General features: G+C 46.6%; 1 protein-coding gene across 1 annotated transcript in view; it reads left to right on the top strand.

Moving 5' to 3' along the window:
* The window catches only part of slc2a2 (solute carrier family 2 member 2), a 45,248-nt gene that overhangs the window by 9,943 nt on the left and 14,590 nt on the right, over positions 1–20,715 (top strand). Inside the window, exons 3-6 of the mRNA XM_078204364.1 lie at positions 1,130–1,323; positions 3,572–3,696; positions 4,580–4,695; positions 8,436–8,598. Of these exons, the coding sequence (XP_078060490.1) occupies positions 1,130–1,323; positions 3,572–3,696; positions 4,580–4,695; positions 8,436–8,598 (598 nt within the window). The remainder of the gene's footprint in view (positions 1–1,129; positions 1,324–3,571; positions 3,697–4,579; positions 4,696–8,435; positions 8,599–20,715) is intronic.

Raw genomic sequence — 20,715 nt, 5'->3', positions numbered from 1 at the left:
AGGCAATGGATCTTCCTCCTGAATCATTGCAGTTTGTGTGTGGTGGGTGGAGGGGTGATTGAGGAGTGAGGGGATGGGGATGTGGGGGCGAGGGAGCGGTCAGTTGGGAGGGGTTGGCATTCTCTCACTGGTCTGTTAGTGAGGAAGTTCCAGGGTATTCGCTGAGCAACACTGAAGGAATTGGCAATAAATGCCCAGGTCAGAATGGTGTGTTTGACTTGGAGGAGGACTTAGAAGTATTTCCAATGCTGCTTGTCTATCTCGGTTAGTGGAAGCTGGGGGATTTGGGAGGTGTTACTGAAGAAGCCAGAGAAAGTTGTTGCATTGAGCAAGGTGCAAATCCAAACAAGATACAGCAACTGTAAGGAATGACTTTGTGACAGGGAATAGTAAAAATATCCCGCGCAGATCAGAAAATACGAAGATCCGATCGATGATTAGGGAGATTCTGTACTCGAAAGGGTCAATGTGGCTCGCTCAGATACATTATAAACAGGTCATTCAGGCAGTTATCAGTGGGTCAGACAATATCCGAGCGCAGAGTTAATGGGTGGGATTTTCTCACCCTTCCTGCTGCCAGAATCGTCTGGCCCCAACGAAGGCGACATCCCGTGGTGGGTTCCTCAATGGTGGGCTGGGCGAGCCATGCAAAACGCTGCAGACATCAATGGGACTGGAAGATCCTGCGGGGTGGAGGGAGGTGGCGGGGCGGGGCAGGGAGCACAGGAAATTACACCCAGATTTAATGTTTCATGTTCATGATCTTCCGTCAGAAGTGGATAAGGAGAGAGAGAAATGGGCTTTAAACAAGTGCAGAGTCAAAGAATGAAGGAGGGGGAACCAAAAGAGAGAAAATGCTGGAAAATCTCAGCAGGTCTGGCAGCATCTGTGAGAGAAAAAAGCTGACGTTTTGAGTTCAGACGGCCCTTTGCCAGAGCTCTTGATATTTCCAATGAAGGAGGGGGAAATGACAAAAGGGAAGATCTGTGATAGGGTGAGCGGTAGGAGAGGTGAATGATGGTTCAAGGGAAAGGGAGATAGTAACAAGACAAATAAATAAGCAGAATGTGTTCTAGAGGAGGTGTAAATGGGGAAAACAATGTCATTGTGGCTTTCTCATCCTCTCCAGATTATTGAGAAACATTATGGTCATGTCCTCGATGTCGCCCAGAACGAGACAATGGCTGGGAATCTCACGCAAGGAACCAAAACAGTCAAACATCACAGCGTCACCATTTACTGGACTTTATCTGTCTCTATCTTCTGCATTGGGGGAATGATTTCCTCCTTCTTTGTTGGTTATCTTGCCGACACGTTGGGCAGGTACGGAACTAGATCAATCACCACTGGACTGAGCTAGGAAGGCAGAAAAGAAAATCAGGACAACTTTGAACTGAACAGCACCAGATTGAACTAATTATAATTTTGACCCTCTTTCCAAAATTACCCATGACTACTCCACAGAAATAGCATCGCTCAAATCCATGTAACATATTTCAAAATGGCCTCAGCCCATCGAGCAAGGGAGGAATGAAATATTTTCCCTGGGTTCCTTGCTGGATAGTGAGCCTGTCAAAGGTCAGATTTAGGTGATGCTTCTGTGGTTAAATAACCAACACTAATTGCCTTGGTTGAATCTGAGGCTGGCAGAGAAGGAGGAATTTGAAGCAGGTGATAGAAAGGTGGAATGTTAGAAACATTTGTTTCCCATCTTTTTCATCAGGTCAATGATCACTAAAAAAAGCAGTGAAGCAGCTTTCAATTACTGCTGCCCACCTGAGAACCAGGGCACAGTATGTGTAAAATGGGATATTGTGGAGACCAGTGAATGCCCCTACAGAATTGGGCAGCACTAATATTAGATAGCTGGTGGCAGCATCTGATATCCTCTCTCACTGCTTAAGAAGGAGAGAAGCTTGTTACAGAACCGATGATTGCTCTCTCCTCACCAAACTCCCCTATTGGGAATTTCCTCAGGGATTCTACTGATTTGCCAGCATGAGCATGGTGAAAAACCCACTCAGGGAATTCTGAGGGTCCAGCAAGGATCAGGAGGCACCCGAGGACATTCCCAGCATTTCTCTGTCAATCTTTCTTTCTCTGTTGTATTCACATTAGGATTGGCAATGATCTGAAAATCTCTCTCCGATTCCTCCTGAGATCCAAATAAATTCTCCTTGTGTCTCCCTGTTCTCAATGTCCTCATGACATTGAGGCAGAGACATTTTTTCCCAGGAGCGCATTATGGTCCCTCCCTTATAAAAGCAAATTAAAAGTTAAAAGTTTATTTATTTGTCACAAGTAAGGCTTACATTAACACTGCAATGAAGTTACTGTGAAAATCCCCTGGTCGCTACACTCCGGCGCCTGTTCGGGTCAATGCACCTAACCAGCACGTCTTTCAGAATGTGGGAGGAAACCGGAGCATCCGGAGGAAACCCACGCAGACGTTCTCCTCGGAGAACGTGCAAACTCCACACAGACAGAGACCTAAACCGCGATTCGAACCCGGGTCCCTGGCGCTGTGAGGCAGCAGTGCTAACCACTGTGCCACGATGCCACCCCTGCGGATGCTGGAATTACTGCGGATGCTGGAATCTGAAAACAAAAGAGAAAATGCTGGAAAATCTCAGCAGGTCAGGCAGCATCTGTCAGGGGAGAAAAGAGCTGACGTTTCGAGTCCAGATGAGCTTTGACAAAGGGTCATCTGGACTCGAAACATCAGCTCTTTTCTCTCCTTATAGATGTTGCCAGACCTGCTGAGATTTTCCAGCATTTTCTCTTGTGGTCTCTCCCTTGCTTCCCACAATCTGTAGATCCTTAAATACAAATCTTGGTGTCAACTTGCCGCTAATTCTGGTTCAACTTGTCTTAATGTCTTGCCTTATCTAACCTTTGATTGTTCTCTGAGGGAAGATTTAAGTGTTCAAAATTATGAGGGTTTCTTATGGTGTGAGGAAGAAGATGCTGTTTCTGTTGGTGAGAGGGTCAGTGGGAGACACAGATTTGAGATAAAAGTTAAAGGAAACCAGGAGAGAATTTGAACGTTGCACGTTGACTTGTTATGATCTGGAATGCGCTGTCTGAAAAGACAGTGAGCAGATTCAATGGGAAAGCTTTGCAGGCTTTTGGGAGAAGAGTGGGAGACTGGAACTAATTGGATAGCTCTTTCAAAGCTTTTTCAAGCAAAGGCAGAATGGGCCAAATGGCCTCCTCCTACACTGCATGGTTCCATGAGAAACCCTTGCTGCAGGCAAACCTCGGTGGTGACTTGCATTTCTATTTTTTAATTCAATCATGGGACATGGACGTTGCCAGCTGGCCACCGTTTATTGCCTATCTCTAGCAGCCCTTGAATTGCCTTCTTGAAATGCTGGAGTCCATGTGCTCTGGGCTGACCCACAATCCGGTTAAGGAGGGAAATGGGCCTTTGACCCACATTTCACTAATAACAAAAAACAAATGTGGACACCCAGTTTCATCACTTATCAAGTAATATTCTCTTTGTGAAGGGTTATATGAATGGGATGACATTGAAAGAAGTAACTTTAAAACTTGATTCTCTTTGCAGACTGAAGGCGATGTTAGTTGTGAATATCTTTGCAATAGTTGGTGCCCTCTTAATGGGAATTGCCAAGCTGGGCCCATCGCACATCCTCATCATCGCAGGGCGAGCTGTCACCGGGATTTATTGTGGTAAAGTATTAACATTTTGGGCACTTTTTCTTCCATGACCAGCAGTAACTGTGGCAATTTCTGTATCACCTTTGAAGATTTCCTCAAAATCTCCACACATTGTCAGTTGGGTGTGAGGAGAACTTGCTGCATGTCCAGAGGACATGTCACTTTACTCCAGAGATGTTACATTTTGTTTTTAACTTATAAAGATGAAAAGATTAGGCATGAACTGTGTAAGACCGAGTAGGGTGAGACAGAAGGAAAAGCGGAAATGTTCTCATCTTCCGCTTCATATCATAGAATTCCTACAGTGCAGCAGAAGGCCATTCGGCCCATCAAGTCTGCACCAACCCTTTGACAGAGCATCCTACCTCAGCCCTATTCCTGTAACCCCACATATTTACCCCACTAATCCCCATAACCCACACATCCTGGGACACTAAGGGGTAATTTAGCATAGCCAGCCCACCTAACCTGCACATCTTTGGAGTGTGGGAGGAAACTGGAGCACCCGGAGGAAAACCTCAAGTTCTTATTTCTTTCCATCTGAATCGAGATAAATCCGGGGAGCATGGGGGTTTGTATAAAGGTGGCTGAATATAATGCCTGTTTACATCTTGACCATTAGATTGAAACCTTACCTCATTGTGCGGTCTGGGGAAAGGGGAGAGAAAGCTTTATAAAAAAGTGTATGTTTCTCTTAAACATTCCTTATCGGTCTATAGATGCAATCAGTTTGGACATTGCTGTTGTAGCAATGAGTTGACATGTGGATCCTTTCATTACATTGATGTTGACCTTGGCATGAGCTTCATTAAAAGGATCCTTTAACTTGTGGGTTTGAATTGTTGTTTGAACGTTCATGGAAAACCAACCAACCTCTCTTTCAACCCCTTTCTAGGGATATCTACAGGACTGGTGCCCATGTACATAGGGGAGATCTCACCCACCAGTTTGCGGGGAGCAATGGGCACCATGCACCAATTAGCCGTCGTGGTTGGTATCCTCCTCAGCCAGGTAAATTGCAATAAATTTGGACAAGTACATGGATAGGAAAGTTTAGAGGGATATGGGCCAATCACAGGTAAATGGGAATAGTTCAGTTAAGGAAATCTTTTTTTTATTCAATCATGGGACATGAGCATCGCTGGCTGGACAGCATTTGTTGCCCATCCCTAGTGATTAGGTTGGCATGGACAAGTTGTCTTCGTGCTGTATATCTGTATGATTCTATGGCCGGAATTTTACCGGCCCACCCGCCACAGGAATTGGAGCGGGCGAGGGGCAGACCATGGAAAGGCTGTTGACCTCAGGCAGGATTTTATGGTTTTGGGAGGAGTGAGTCTGTTAATTCTGCCGTATGATTCTAAATTGTAATAAACCTTGTGCCCGCTATGGGATTTGAACAGGAGCAGCAACCATCATCAAGATTCACAACACCAGGTTAAAGTCCAACAGGTTTATTTGGAATCACGAACTTTCGGTGCGCTGCTCCTTCATCAGGTGAGTGGAGAGGTAGGTTTACAAACAGGGCATGTATAGACAAAGACACAATTTCAAGATAATGATTGGGATGCGAATATTTTCAGGTAATCAAGTCTTTACAGGTACAGACAATGCGAGTGGAGAGAGGGAGAATCACAGGTTAAAGGGGTATGAATTGTCTCAAGCCAGGACAGTTAGCAGGATTCTGCAAGTCCAGGCCAAATGGTGGGGGTTACACATAGTGTGACATGAACCCAAGATCCCAGTTGAGGCCGTCCTCATGCACGCAAAACTTGGCTGAAAAGACTCGCATTCCAACCATTATCTTGCAGTTGTGCCTATATATGCCATGTTTGGGAAACCTACCTCTCCACTCACCCGATGAAGGGGCAGCGCTCCGAAAATTCATGATTCCAAATAAACCTGTTGGACTTTAACCTGGTGTTGTGAGACGTCTTACTGTGCCCCACCCCAGTCCAACGCCGGCATCTCCACATCATCATCAAGATTGTTTAAAATGAAAGCAAAATTATGTGGGTTCTGTAAATCTGAGCGAAAAACAGAACTGTTCTGTGGAAGGATCATTTAGATCCAAACCGTTACCTCTGTTTCTCTCTCCACAGATGCTGTCAGACCTGCTGAGTTTATCCAATTCTTTCTGTTTTTATCAAGATTGTTAAGGCATCCCTCTCAATTCTAACGCACAGTCCACACAGATCTCACAGTGAGAAAGGAGCCATTACAATTTATTTTGCCTTAGTTGTTCTCACGATGTGAACATTGCCGTTAAGGTCGGCATTTATTGTTCATCCCTTAGTTACCCTCGAGGAAGTGATGGTGGACCGACTCAAACCATTGATTCATGTAGAGGTTCCTGCAGTATTTTGTAATAGGAAATTATTGAACTATCATGGAATCTGGCAGCACGGAAGGAAGACATTTAGCCTCATGCACCTGTGCCCTTTGCCCCCAGAGTTAAATTGATCTTTGTGAGCGAGCTTCCTGTCATGTGTTTGAACTGTGGGTTTCTTCTGGGCGGTTTTGGTGAAGGGCAGGGCGTGGACAGTGGTAGGGGTGAGGGCACAGTGCATTTACCCAACCGATGTACACTGAACGATGTATCACTAACTCAGTTGGCGTGGGAGGGTCCCAGTTATCCTCACGGGAATTTGTTCAGTCAGCTGTTGTTAGATAGGGAGGTAAGACAATCAGTGACAGCATCAGAGAATCATAGAATCCTGACAGTGCAGAAAGGGCCATTCAGCCCATCGAGTCTGCACCTCTTCAATATCTTATCCAGGCCCTCTGCCCCCATCCTATCCCCGCAACCCCACACACCTACCATGCCTAGTCCATCTAACCAGCACATCCAACCTCCACTGAACCCCAACAAGCCCAAACTCCACCACCCACCCCAGATTCCTTGTCCATGATTGAACCTCCACTCCCCCCACCCCGATTCCATCCACTAACTTTAGACACTGTGGGCAGGAGTTTACAGCCTCGCTCATCCTGAAACCGTAAAATCCCACCTGAGGTCAACGGACCTTCCCATGGGCAGCTCCTCACCCGCTGCGATTCCCATGGCGGGCGAGACGGTAAGATTCTGGCTTTGGATTCCACCCTGGCCTGTTTTTTTTTCAATGGGAAATTTAAGCTTATCTGCTTTACAGCTGTAAAAAAGGGGTGTGTCTCCCCTTCACTCCACTGCTTTTATGCTTCATGCTGGAGCCCTGGACCCTGCTGCCTGAATCTCAGCCGGCCTGAGTCAGGAGGGTCGGGCGAGACAGACAGTGACAGGTTTTAGAGCAGGTCAGCCAGTACAGAGCAGCAGTCGACACCTCTCGGAGGAAGTAATGGCCCAAAGTGACAAACAGCAAAGTTACCCACTTTGATCAGAACAATAAAAAAATGAATAGAATCCTTACAGTGCAGAATCTGTGTACAGTTCCGGGGTCACCCTATTATAGAAAGGATATTATTAAACTAGAAAGAGTGCAGAAAACATTTACTAGGATGCTACCGGGACTTGATAGTTTGAGTTATAAGGAGAGGCTGGATAGACTGGGACTTTTTTCTCTGGAGTGTAGGAGGCTGAGGGGTGATCTTATAGAGGTGTATTAAATAATGAGGGGCACAGGTCAATTAGATAGTCAATATCTTTTCCCAAAGGTAGGGGAGTCTAAAACTAGAGGGCATAGGTTTAAGGTGAGAGGGGAGAGATACAAAAGGGTCCAGAGGGGCAATTTTCTCACACAGAGGGTGGTGAGTGTCTGGAACAAGCTGCCAGAGGTAATAGTAGAGGCGGGTACAATTTTGTCTTTTAAAAAGCGTTTAGACAGTTACATGGGTAAAATGGGTGTAGAGGGATATGGGCCAAACGTGGGTTATTGGGATTAGCTTAGTGGTTAAAAAAAAAGGGTGGCATGGACAAGTTGGGCCGAAGGGCCTGTTTCCATTTTGTAAACCTCTATGATTCTATGACTCTATGAATACTTCATTGAATGGTGAGAAGGTGGAGAATGTGTAAAGCAAGAGGGACCTGGGTATCGTTGGAGGTGATTAATGAAACGCAGTTGAAGTCTCAGTGTATTGGGTCGATTATTTAGGGCTGAGATAGGGCAAGGTTTCTTCACTCAGAGGGTGGTGAACCTTTGGAATTTTCTACCTCAGAGGGCTGTGGAAGCTCAGTCACTGAGCATGTTCAAAACAGAGATGGGTATAATGTAAATACCAAGGGAATTAAGGGATATCGGAATCCTGCAGGAAGCTCGAGCTAAGGGCAATGATCTGCCATGATCATGGTGAACGGAGCAGCAGGTTCAAGAGGCTGTGTGGCCTCTTCCAACTCCTAAGTTTTTTAAAAAAGTTTACTTATTAGTCACAAGTAGGTTTACATTAACACTGCAATGAAGTTACTGTGAATATCCCCTCGTCGTCACACTCCTGTTCAGGTGCATTGAGTGAAAATTTAGCACGGCCAATGCACCTAACCAGCACGTCTTTGGAGTCTGGGAGGAAACCGGAGCACCCAGAGGAAACCCACGCAGACACGGGGAGAATGTGCAGACTCCACACAGACTGTGACCCAAGCCGAAAATCGAACCCATGTCGCTGGCGCTATGAGGCAGCAGAGCTAACCACTGTGCCACCGTGCCTGTTTGTTATGTTCTTTATTGACTGATTGTGAAAGATTTACAAACAACCTGGGATTGTGAAAGGTGCTGTAGAAATGCAAGTTATTTTCTTCTCTGTCTCTCTCTCTCCTGTAGGTGCTTGGTTTGCACTTCTTGCTGGGTAATGACCGATTGTGGCCTTGCATTTTGGGCCTATCCGGCTTGCCGGCCATTCTCCAAATCATCCTGCTGCCCTTCTGCCCTGAGAGCCCTCGCTACCTCTACATCAAACTCGGAAAAGAAGAAGCTGCGAGAAAGAGTGAGTGAACAGTATGCACAGAGCAGTACATGGGAGTGCAGCAGAGGGTCACTGCTGAGGGAGTGCTGCACTGTCAGAGGGTCACTGCTGAGGGAGTGCTGCACTGTCAGAGGGTCAGTACTGAGGGAGTGCTGCATTGTCAGAGGGCAAGTACTGAGGAAGAGCCGCACTGTCAGGGGGTCAGTACTGAAGGAGTGCTGCACTGTCAGAGGGTCAGTGCTGAGGGAGTGCCGCACTGTCAGAAGGTCAGTACTGAGGGAGTGCCGCATTGTCAGAGCGTCAGTACTGAGGGAGTGCCGCACTGTCAGAGGGTCAGTACTGAGGGAGTGCCGCACTGTCAGAGGGTCAGTACTGAAGGAGTGCCGCACTGTCAGAGGGTCAGTACTGAGGGAGTGCCGCACTGCCAGAGGGTCAGTACTGAGGGAGTGCCGCACTGCCAGAGGGTCAGTACTGAGGGAGTGCCGCACTGTCAGAGGGTCAGTACTGAGGGAGTGGCGCACTGTCAGAGGGTCAGTACTGAGGGAGTGCCGCACTGTCAGAGGGTCAGTACTGAGGGAGTGCCGCACTGTCAGAGGGTCAGTACTGAGGGAGTGCTCCCTCAGTATTCAGTTGGACATTCTGATGCTTTTGAAATGAGTGCATCCCTTTTGGAACTGAATATAAGTGGTGAGATTTGGGAGATTTTCCCAGAGTCGAATCCCCAAAGGCAGTGACTGGATGTGGGGAGCAGAGGAAGAAATGAACAAGGATTTGGGTGTGGATGGTTGCGTTCAGTTAACCCAGGGTACGATGGCCTCCACCCTGAGATCCAGTCAGTGAGACTGCATTTCTTACAAATCTGCCATCCTAACATGCAGCCTCCAATACCTGAAGAAAGCCATTCAGCCCATTGTGCCCATGCTGGTCACTGGCCTCTCATCAGTTGAATTGACCTTTATGATCTGACATCTGCTATGTTTTTGAATCATGAGATTGCCTTGGTCGGGGCAGGAAGTGCTTGATTTTTAAATTCTGTCACAGGATGTGGTTATCGCTGTCTTGCCACATTTGTTACTCATCCCTAATTGCCCTTAAAAAGGTGGTGATGAGACACCTTCCTGAGCTTCTGCAGTCCATTTTCTGTCGCCACACCCACAGTTCTGTCAGGGAGGGAATTGGACCCTGTGACAGTGAAGGCAGTGCAGAGATTGAATGTTTATGGAAGGGGTAGTATTCAAGCGGGCTGCTTTGTCCTGGATGATGTCGAACTTCCTGAGTGTTGGAGTTGCACTCATTCTGGCAAGTGGACAATATCCCATTGCACTCCTGACTTGTGTCTCATAAATGGTGGACAGACTTTGGGGAGTCAGGAGTTGAGTTACTCACCACAGAATTTCTAGTCTCTGACCCACTCTTGTCGCCACAGTATTTATATGAATAGTCCAGGTCAAATTCGGGTCAATGGTAACTTCCATGATGTTGATAGTGGGGGGTTGAGCAATAGAACGATGCTTAGGTTATCACTTGTTGGTGATGGTCATTGCCTGAATTTGTGTGGACAAATGTTACTTGCCATTTATCAGCCCAAGCCTGGATATTGTCCAGGTCTTGCTGCATTTGGACATGGACTGCTTCATATCTGGGGAGTCGCGAATGGTGCTGAACATTGTGCAGTCATCAGTGACCATCCCACCTCTGACCTTATGACGGAAGGTCATTGATGAGGCAGCTGAAGATGGTAGGGTCCAGGACACTGCCCTGAGGATCTCCTGCAGTGATGTCCTAGAGCTGAGATGATTAACCTCCAATCACCACAACTATCTTCCTTTCTGCCAGGAATGACTCCAATTAGTTGGGTGGGGGAGGAGGGGATTTGTTGCTGGTGGGGGGGTGGAGGTGGGGGGGGGGGTTCCCCCTGATGCCAAGCACTGCCTTGACATCAGGGGCAGCAAGTCTTACCTTACACTTGAGTTCAGCTGTATTGGCCGTGCTGGAACTGAGGCTGCAATGAGATCAGGAGCTGAATTCTCCTGGGGGAATCCTAGATGAGTTTCAGTAAACAGATTACTGCTAAGCAAGTGCCACCATTTCATGGTCACCGTTACTGAGACCAGTATTTTTTAATTACTGATTTATTGATTAAATTTAGATTTCACTAGCTGCTGTCATGGGATTTGAACCCATGTCTCCAGAGCCTGGGCCTCTGGATTGCTGATCCAGTGAACAGGTGGGGAAATTGCCCAATCTAAATGCATTGAATAATGAGCATTGTCCGCACCCCTGCTAGCAAATGATGCAAGGTGTGGGATGGGGTAAGGGGAAGTGGATTTCGAATCAGTCTCTGATGTGATGCCCCTTATATATGTATAATTAAGGACCCCACGCACCCTGGACATTCTCTCTTCCACCTTCTTCCGTCGGAAAAAAGATACAAAAGTCTGAGGTCACACACCAACCGACTCAAGAACAGCTTCTTCCCTGCTGCCATCAGACTTTTGAATGTACCTACCTTGCATTAAGTTGATCTTTCTCTACACCCTCGCTATGTCTTTAACACTACATTCTGCACTCTCTGGTTTCCTTCTCTATGAACAGTATGCTTTGTCTGTATAGCGCACAAGAAACAATACTTTTCACTGTATACATGTGAACGGAGTGACAAGGTATTGGAGGTATTGGAGGGCTTAAAAGTGGATCTCCAGGTCCGGATGAATTGTGTCCCAGGTTGTTGCAGGAGGCAAGGAAGGAAATTGCAGGGGCTCTGACCCAAATTTTTAATTGCTCTCTGGCCATCGGGGAGGTGCCAGAGGTTTGGGGAACAGCTAATGTGGTCCCACTATTTAAGAAAGGTTGTAGAGACAAGTCAGGGAACTACAGACCAATGAGTCTCATGTCTGTGGTTGGGAAACTACTGGAGGAGAGAATCCATCTCCATTTAGAGAGGCAAGATTTGATCAGGAATAGTCAGCATGGTTTTTTCAGAGGGAGGTTATTTGATTTTTGAGCATTCTGGTCGCCTCATTACAGGAAGGATGTGGAAAAGATTGAAAGGGTGCAGAGGAGATTTACAAGGATGTTGCCTGGATTGAGTGGCATGCCTTATGAGGATAGGCTGAGGAAGCTCGGTCTTTTCTCCTTGGAGAGACGTAGGATGAAAGGAGATCTAATAGAGGTATATAAGATGTTGAGAGGCATAGATCGGGTGGACTCTCGGAGGCTTTTTCCCAGGGTGAAAATGGCTGCTACGAGAGGACACAGGTTTAAGGTGCTGGGGTGTAGGTACAGGGGAAATGTTAGGGGGAAGTTTTTCACACAGAGGGTGGTGGGCGAGTGGAATCGGCTGCCGTCAGTGGTGGTGGAGGCAAACTCAATAGGGTCTTTTAAGAGACTCCTGGATGAGTACATGAGGCTTAATAGGATGGAGGGTTATAGGGAGCGCTAAAAGGTAGGGATATGTTCGGCACAACTTGTGGGGCCGAAGGGCCTGTTTTGTGCTGTAGTTTTCTATGTTTCTATGTTTCTTAACCAAGTGTATAGATGAGGGTAGTGGAGTTGATGTAGTTTACATGGATTTCAGCGAAGCCTTTGACAAAGTCCCACATGGGAGACTTATTAAGAAGGGATGACATGGGATACACAGGGTGATCTAACAAGGTGGATTCATAATTGGCTTAGCGTTGGAGACAGAGGGTGGTAACAGACGGCTGCTTTAATGACTGGAGGCCAGTGACCAGTGACGTACCGCAGGGATCCGCGTTGGGCCCCCTATTGTTCGTCATTTATATAAATGATATGGATGACTATGTGTGGGGGTAGGATCAGTAAGTTTGCCAATGACACAAAGATTGGCCGGGTGGTTAACAGTGAGGTTGAGTGTCTTGTGTTACAGGAAAATATAGATGGAATGGTCAAATGGGTGGCTAAGTGGCAGATGGAATTTAACCCTGAAAAGTGTGAGGTGATGCACTTTGGAAGGAGTAATTTGACAAGGAAGTATTCTATGAAAGGTCTGACACTGGGAAGTTCCATAAGTAGTCTCACAACACCAGGTTAAAGTCCAACTGGGAAGTTCCGAAGAACAAAGGGACCTTGGCATGTTTGTCCACAGATCTTTGAAGGCGGAAAGGCAGGTAAATAGAGTGGTGAAAAAGGAATATGGCACACTCGCCTTTATCAATCAGAGTATAGATTACAAAAGCAGAGAGGTCATGATAGGGTTGTATAGAACTCTGGTGAGGCCACAGCTGGAGTACTGTGTACAGTTCTGGTCGCCACATTACAGGAAGGACGTGAACACACAGGATGGGGTGCAGAGGAGATTCACCAGGATGCTGCCTGGGATGGAACATTTAAGTTATGAAGAGAGGTTGGATAGGCTTGGGTTGGAGTAGGGAAGACTAAGGGGCGACCTGATTGAGGTGTTCAAGATTATGAGGGGCATGGACAGGGTAGATAGGGAGTAGCTGTTCCCTTCAGTTGAAGGATCAGTTACGAGGGGACACAAGTTAAAAGTGAGGGGTGGGAGGTTTAGGGGGGATTTGAGGAAAAACTTTTTTACCCAGAGGGTGGTGAGGGTCTGGAATGCGCTGCCTGGGAGGGTGGTGGAGGCGGGATGCCTCACAGCCTTTAAAAAGTACCTGGATGAGTACTTGGCACGTCATAACATTCAAGGTTATGGCCAAGTGCTGGCAAGTGGGATTAGGTGGGCATTTCATGCGTCACTGCAGACTCGATGGGCCGAATAGCCTCTTCTGCACTGTAGTATTCTGTGATTCTGTGATGTGACAATAATAAATCAAATCAAATCAAAAAGAGGAAGTTTCTGTCGAGGGATCTGACAGTTGATTATTTGGGTGAGGCTGCAGTGACTTGCGGGCATTGTACAGCATTGTGAGTCAGCACCCTGGGGGAGTGGGAGGAGAGGGGAGAATGTGGAGGAACACCTGTGACCCGTGAGAATGAACAGAAGGCCTTCAGCACACAGAGGAACAGGCCGGAGCAGTGTCTGAACCTTTATTAACGATAATCAGAGCCCAAACAATCCGTAAACTCAAAATATTCCTCCACAAAAGAGTTTTATTTTGAACCGTTTGGTGTGGTTTGGTGCTGACATGGATCCGGGTTGAGTGAGTGCTTTCAGGTGCGTCACTGGAGAAGGATTATGTTTGTAATTCGTCACCAATGTGTTTGGCAAGCCATGTTCTTAGCTCTGATTGGCTAAGCACAGGGGCCTTGTCAGAGGCACGGCAGAGGTGGGGCAACAGCTGTTTAATCTGGCATTTAGTTCCAATTGTTATGTGGAAGTATTTGTGTCTGTATGCGCACAGGCATCAGCCTTTTGTTTTACTGACAATACAAAGCGATGTTTTGAATTGAATGTTGAGGTTAAACCGTGGGAGGTGTTGCCTGGAAGACGCTGGGGGGAGGATGATCTGAGCAGCTCTCTGTTTCCTGACTATTTCCCACCTGGCCTCCATCCCAAAGTGCAGCTTCAGCCCATTGGGGCGTCAGTGTGTTGTCAAAGCTGACCTTTGATCTTTCAGTTATGAATCCACACTCCTAGTTTGAAAGCTAGAATGTCTGATCAATGTTTGAATGTGTGTGAGGAGCATTATCATGGGAAATACTTGGGGTTATGGGGATAGAGGCTGGGTGGGTTTGCTGTCAGTGCAGGCTCAATGGGCTGAATGGCCTCATACTGCGCTGTAGGGATTCTATGATTCTATGATTGTATCAGTAATTGTGTGTGGATTAAAGACAAGGGTGAGCTTAGTTTTTTCAGTTTGTGTCTTCCCAGTGGATAAGACATCCTGTTAACTGTGTAGACCTGTAAAGTAAACATGTACAGCACAGAGGGAATCAATTTGGCCTATTGTGCCGATACTGGCTCTTTGAAACAGCAGTTGTATTTATTACCACACCCTTATTTTTTTGTCCATTCAAGTTACTCACACCCATGTTCCTGACCAATTCCCTGTAACAATCACTTTTGAAATAATCTTCAACCAGCTGTGTCGGCAGAGTTTTCCAGATCCAATTCTCTGAGTGAAAAAAGTTACTTATCTTCTCTTTAGATCTATGACTTCTGTTTGACCCACTCTGTGAGTGTCTGATTTTTGTGTCAGTCCATGTTTGTGAGTCCCTGTGTCTATGCGTCTGTGTGGTGGGCCTGTAGGCTGTGAATCTTTGTATGTCTGTGTCTGTGTGTGTATGTGTGTATATGTCTATGTGTGTGTGTCTGTGTTTGTCTATGTTTGTGTCTGTGTATGTACATGTGTGTGTGCGTGTGTGTCTGTGTGTCAGTGCATGCCTGTGTGTGTGTATGTGTGTATATGTGTGTGTGTGTGTGTATACGTGTGTATATGTCTGTGTGTGTGCCTGTGTGTGTGTGTGCATGTATGTGTACGATGTGTCTGCTTGTCTATATGTCGGTGTGTATATGTGTGTGTATATGTCTATGCATATGTGTTTGTGTATGTTCATGCGTGTGTGTATGTCTGTGTGTGTCTGTGTATGTCTATGCGTGTGTGTGTCTGCGTGTATCTGCGTGTGTGAGAGTGTGTGTGTATGTCTATGCATGTGTGTGTATGTCAGTATGTGTCTATGTTTTTGTGTGTTTGAGTGAATGTTTGTGTATGTGTGTGCGTATGTCTGTGCGTGAGTGAGTGTGTGTTTGTCTGTGTGTGCCTGTATATGTGCGTGTGTGTGTGTCTGAACGTGTGTGTGTGTGTGAGAGAGTGTGTTTGTCTGTGTGAGAATCTGTGTGTGTGAGCGTGTGTGTGAGTGTGTGTGTGTGTGTATGAGAGAGTGTGTGTTTGTGTGTGTGTGAAAATCTGTCTGTGTGTGTTTGTGAGAGAGAGTGTATGTGTCTGTGTGTGTGAGCATATCTGTAACAATCTGTGTGTGTGTGTGTGTGTGTGTACACCCGCTCGTATCAGTCAATCGATATGAAGTCAATGTGTAAGCCTTTCCTAATGTGGAACATTAAATGATCCAGGATGAGAAGTGAATTTAGCAGCTGCTAAGTGAAAGAATTTGTGAAGATTGTCCCCTCAGGGTGAAAATGTTGTACCGGAGAGTCTAGCTTCAGAATCTTCCCTCTGTGAGATCTCAGCGTTAGCTGCTGATCTCTAACCCAGGGACTGTATTGGTCCATTCTCTGAACTCACTCCATCAGCAGAGTCTTCTTAAGCAGTGAGTGAAGCATGAAGTTGCCCAAATAGATTGAATTCACATTAAAGGAAAGTTACTTATACCTATTGGAATATCCCTTTTCCTCGAGGATTCGGTAACAGGCTCCACTATTCCAATGCAGTGCTGGCCAGCCTCTCACTAACACCCTCGGTAAACGTCAGCTCACCCAACGTTTGCTGCCTGTTTCCGAACTTACACTGAGTCCTGTTGACCTATCAGCCCTCTGGTTCACTGTTTGTTTGACCTGTATTGACCTCTATTGATTAAGCAGCAGCTCCATTTAAAATTCTCACCCTTCTGTTCAAACCCCTCAAAGGACTCACTCCTCTCTATTTCTCCTGCAGCCCCCAAACCCTCCAAGATCCCTGCACTCCTCCAAGTCTGGTCTCTCGAGCATCTCCAGGTTTAATTATTCTACCATTGGTGACCGTCCCTTCAGCTGCCTGGGGCCTATAAGCTCCAGATTTCCTTCCCTAAACCTCTCTCCCTCTACACTCCTCTTTAACACCCTGTTCAAAACCTAATTTGGCTGCCCTCATATCACAGAATCAGAGAGTTCTTGTGGTGCAGACAGAGGCCATTCAGCCCACCATGTCTGTACTGGCTCTCCAAATGATCATCATGACTTAGTGCCATTCCCCTGCCTTTTCCCTGTGCCCCTGCATGTTGTTTCTATTCAAATAATCATCGCATGCCCTTTTGAATGCCTCCACCAGACTTCCAGGCAGTGCATTCCAGACTCAAACAACTCACTGTGTGAAAAAGTTTATTCTCACATCTCATTTGCTTCTTTTCTAAATCGCTTTAAATCTTTTCTCTCCCATTCTTGATCCATTTACAAGCAGGAATAGTTTCTCCCTGTCCACTCTGTCCAGTCCCTTCATGATTTTGAACATCTCTATCAAGTCTCCTCTCAGCCTTCTTCTCTCCAAGGACAACAGGCCCAACCTCTCCAATCTGTCATCATAACCAGCATTTTCATCCCTGGAACCATTCTTGTAAACCTCTTCTGCACTTTCTCCAATGCATTCACATCCTTCCTCTCGTGAGATGCCCAGAATTGTGCACAATATTCCAGCTAAGGTCTAACAATTGTCTTGTATAAGTTCAGCATAACCTCCTTGCTCTTGTACTCTATGCCCCTATTAATAAAGTAAGAAGTTTAACAACACCAGGTTAAAGTCCAACAGGTTTATTTGGTAGCAAAAGCCACACAAGCTTTCAGAGCTCCAAGCCCCTTCTTCTCCACATCATGCCTATCAATAAAGCCCAGAGTGCTATGTGCTTTATCAACTGCTCTCTCTATCTGTCCTGTCACTTTCAATGATTTATGCACATATACACGCAGGTCCCTCTGCTCCTGCCACCTTTTAGAATCTTACCCATTATCTCCTTATGTAGCTCGGTGTCAAGTGTGAAATGCCGGATGTTTGGCTACATTAAAGGCACTGTGTAAATGCAAGATTTGCTGTTGCTTAGAGTTTGCATCTATACTCAGATTGTCCACAACTCTCTGGATTTCATGGTGTGATTTATTGAGGGCTGGAGGGGGTAAAGGGCAGGAGATAGAGGATTGGCAATTGCCCACTGATTCGGGGTTTAAGTTCACTGCATGGAATCTCTCTAAGTTGTGTAGAGCAAGATGCACCCAGTTACCAACCCAGAATTGTATTCACATAGCTGGTGTTGGAAGGGTACAAGACATTCAGCCCCAGTATCAGGAAGTGGGAAGAATCCATCTCTTCATCAGGCCGTTTCTCGCAGTAGCCATTTCCCACCACAAAGGAGTCACCTTGTTGGGAACATCTTGTAATTCACTTACACCCTGCTCAGTGCATTCAGTCACCTGGACAACCTCCACAGCTTTTCCTAAAGGCTTTTTCTCAGGTTTAGAAGGCTTTTTCGAAAAAGATTATGTGGATATCTTTTCGAAAGAGATTTTAGTCTCGGCCAGCAGTTTTGTGGGGCTGTTGATCCCGCAGACCAAATGGTCTCTTAACATCTCCTCTAAAGCTGGACCAAATTTACAGTGCCCTGAATACCTCCCAATCTGGCCATGAACCCAGAGCCTCCCTAAAAGTAGGATGAAATTTATATCTCTACATGATGATTGAAGATTGGGATTAAGATGGTCTTTGACCATTTCCACTATCTGGTCAAAACTTTGGGTGGGATTTTCCTTCCCTTCGTGATTTGTTTGGCAGTGGCAGGAGGAAGTACACTGCCCACTGGTGGCAGGATCATACGGTCCTACTGTTGTCATTGGGGTGTCCTGTTTAATTCATCCCTCACCGTCAAGAAACCCACGGCAGGGGTGCGCCGTTGGAGGGCCCATAGAACCCGCCCGCGTAAATGTCAGCAAGATTCTGGCCCCCACATCTGGAGCATCAGGCAATGTTAGACTCCTCACCAGGCTGTAAGTTTGTGGGTTACAGACTGTGAGTAGTCGCACCTTTGCTTTCTCCTTGCTGGCTCCAACTGAGATTCCTGGACCCACGCCCTCGCTCCTGATTGGCTCAACTCTGTGTGCAGTCTCTCCATAGGGTCCGGCCTGATCATGTGGCCCTCAACGGATTGCCGCCTTAAAGGGACCACGTTACCACTGAAAGAGAGGGGAGAATGAGGAAGAACAAACTGGTTGGGACTGGAGTGAGGAGCAGCCCTTGAACACATCGAGAAACAGCTCAGTGCAGTCTCTGAATATTTACAAATCAGCCCCAACAATCCATAAACACAAGATAGTCTCGCAGAGTTTTGTTTTATAACTTTAAATTTGGGCTGGGAATGGTTCCCATGGCAATGACGAGAATCCGGGTTGAGTGGGTGCATTTAGGATAATCTGTCATTGTTTGTGATTGGTCACTGGTACCTCTGACAGGCTGTGCTCTCAGCTCTGATTGGCTGAGTTGGGAGGCTTGTCCAAGGCAGAGCAGAGGTTGGGCTGAATGAGTGTTGAATCTGATATCTGGTTTCACTTTATTGTGTGTGCGTGGCTGAATTTCCCTGTATTTGCGAGTGCCTTTATGTCTCCGCCTTGTGATATCAAGCGAGCACAAGAACCAGAAAGACTTGTAATTTTACAACACCTTTTGTGACCCCAGGATATCCCTAAAGCACTTTGCAATCAATGACATACGTTTTGAAGTGTAGCCATGATTGGAATGTAAGAAATACAGCAACCAGTTTGTGTACATCGAGCTCACAAGAATAGCAACAGGGTAAAGAGCAGATAACCTGTTCCCTGGGATGCTGATTGAGGGATTAATATTGGCCAAGGCATTGTGGAGAACTACCCTGTTCTTCGTCAAATGGTGCCACAGGATATGGTCTTGCTTTAACCGCTTGTCCCAGAGGCAGCATACCTGACAGTGCAGCACCCTCATATCTTGACAATCTTCCCTTAGAGAATGGAGGATCCAGAGGATGGGTAACAGTCTGACAGATCACCAAAGATCAACACTTCTTCCAGGACTGTGCCATCTTTCTCGCGAGGAGGGTTGGCATCTGCAGCGGCAGGGAGTGGGATGGGGGGAATATTATGAGCTCCTTAGCCAAACAAAATGAGTGGAAGAGGGGCAGGGAGAGTGGTGAATTTGACCCACATTGGCGTTCAATAAGGACCCCCATGCAAGAATTCTTGAGAAAGTGAGAGGGCATGGGATCCAAGGGGCTGTTGCCTTGTGGATCTAGAACTGGCTTGCCTGCAGAAGGCAGAGAGTGGTTGTCGATAGGTCTTTTTCTGAATGGAAGTCGGTCACCAGTGGAGTGCCCCAGGGATCTGTTCTGGGACCCTTGCTGTTTGTCATCTTCATAAATGACCTGGATGAGGAAGTGGAGGGATGGGTTGGTAAGTTTGCCGACGACACGAAGGTTGGTGGTGTTGTGGATAGGTTGGAGGGATGTCAGAAGCTGCAGCATGAAATAGATAGGATGCAAGACTGGGCGGAGAAGTGGCAGATGGACTTCAACCCAGATAAATGTGTAGTGGTCCATTTTGGCAGGTCAAATGGGATGAAGGAGTATAATATCAAGGGTAAGACTCTTAGCAGCATAGAGGATCAGAAGGACCTTGGGGTCCAGGTCCATAGGACTCTAAAATCGGCCTCACAGGTAGAGGAGGTCATTAAGAAGGCGTATGGTGTGCTGGCCTTTATCAATCAAGGGATTGAGTTTCGGAGTCGGGAGATAATGATGCAGCTATATAAGACCCTCGTCAGACCCCACTTGGTGTACTGTGCTCAGTTCTGGTCGCCTCATTACAGGAGGGATGTGGAAACGATTGAAAGGGTGCAGAGAAGATTTACAAGGATGTTGCCTGGATTGGTTGGCATGCCTTATGAGGATAGGCTGAGGGAGCTCGGTCTTTTCTCCTGGAGAGACGAAGGATGAGAGGTGACCTGATAGAGGTGTACAAGATGTTGAGAGGTATAGATCGGTTGAATTCTCGGAGGCTTTTTCCCAGGGCTGAAATGGCTGCTACGAGAGGACACAGGTTTAAGGTGCTAGGGAGTAGATACAGAGGAGATGTCAGGGGTAAGTTTTTCACTCAGAGGGTGGTGGGTGAGTGGAATCGGCTGCCGTCAGTGGTGGTGGAGGCAAACTCGATAGGGTCTTTTAAGAGACTTCTGGATGAGTACATGGGACTTAATAGGATTGCGGGTTATAGGTAGGCCTATATATAAGCCGAGGTAGGTAGGGACATGACCGGCACAACTTGTGGGCCGAAGGGCCTGTTTGTGCTGTATTTTTTCTATGTTCTATGTTCTATCCATTGGGTATGAGACACTAGTATTCCTCTTGATGTCAATTGTGAGCTCCGAGCATTCTAATTCAGAGGCAGAAAATGACAATCACAGAGCGAAAGCTCGTCTCTAATTTTCAGTTGGATGACGGTTTTTCGATTGCCACACAGGTTCACCTGGTTTTGATCTTCCCAGATGCTGA

Source organism: Mustelus asterias, chromosome 3, assembly GCF_964213995.1.
Source record: "Mustelus asterias chromosome 3, sMusAst1.hap1.1, whole genome shotgun sequence".
NCBI lineage: Eukaryota > Metazoa > Chordata > Chondrichthyes > Carcharhiniformes > Triakidae > Mustelus > Mustelus asterias.
This window is presented reverse-complemented; position numbering and strand designations above follow the sequence as displayed.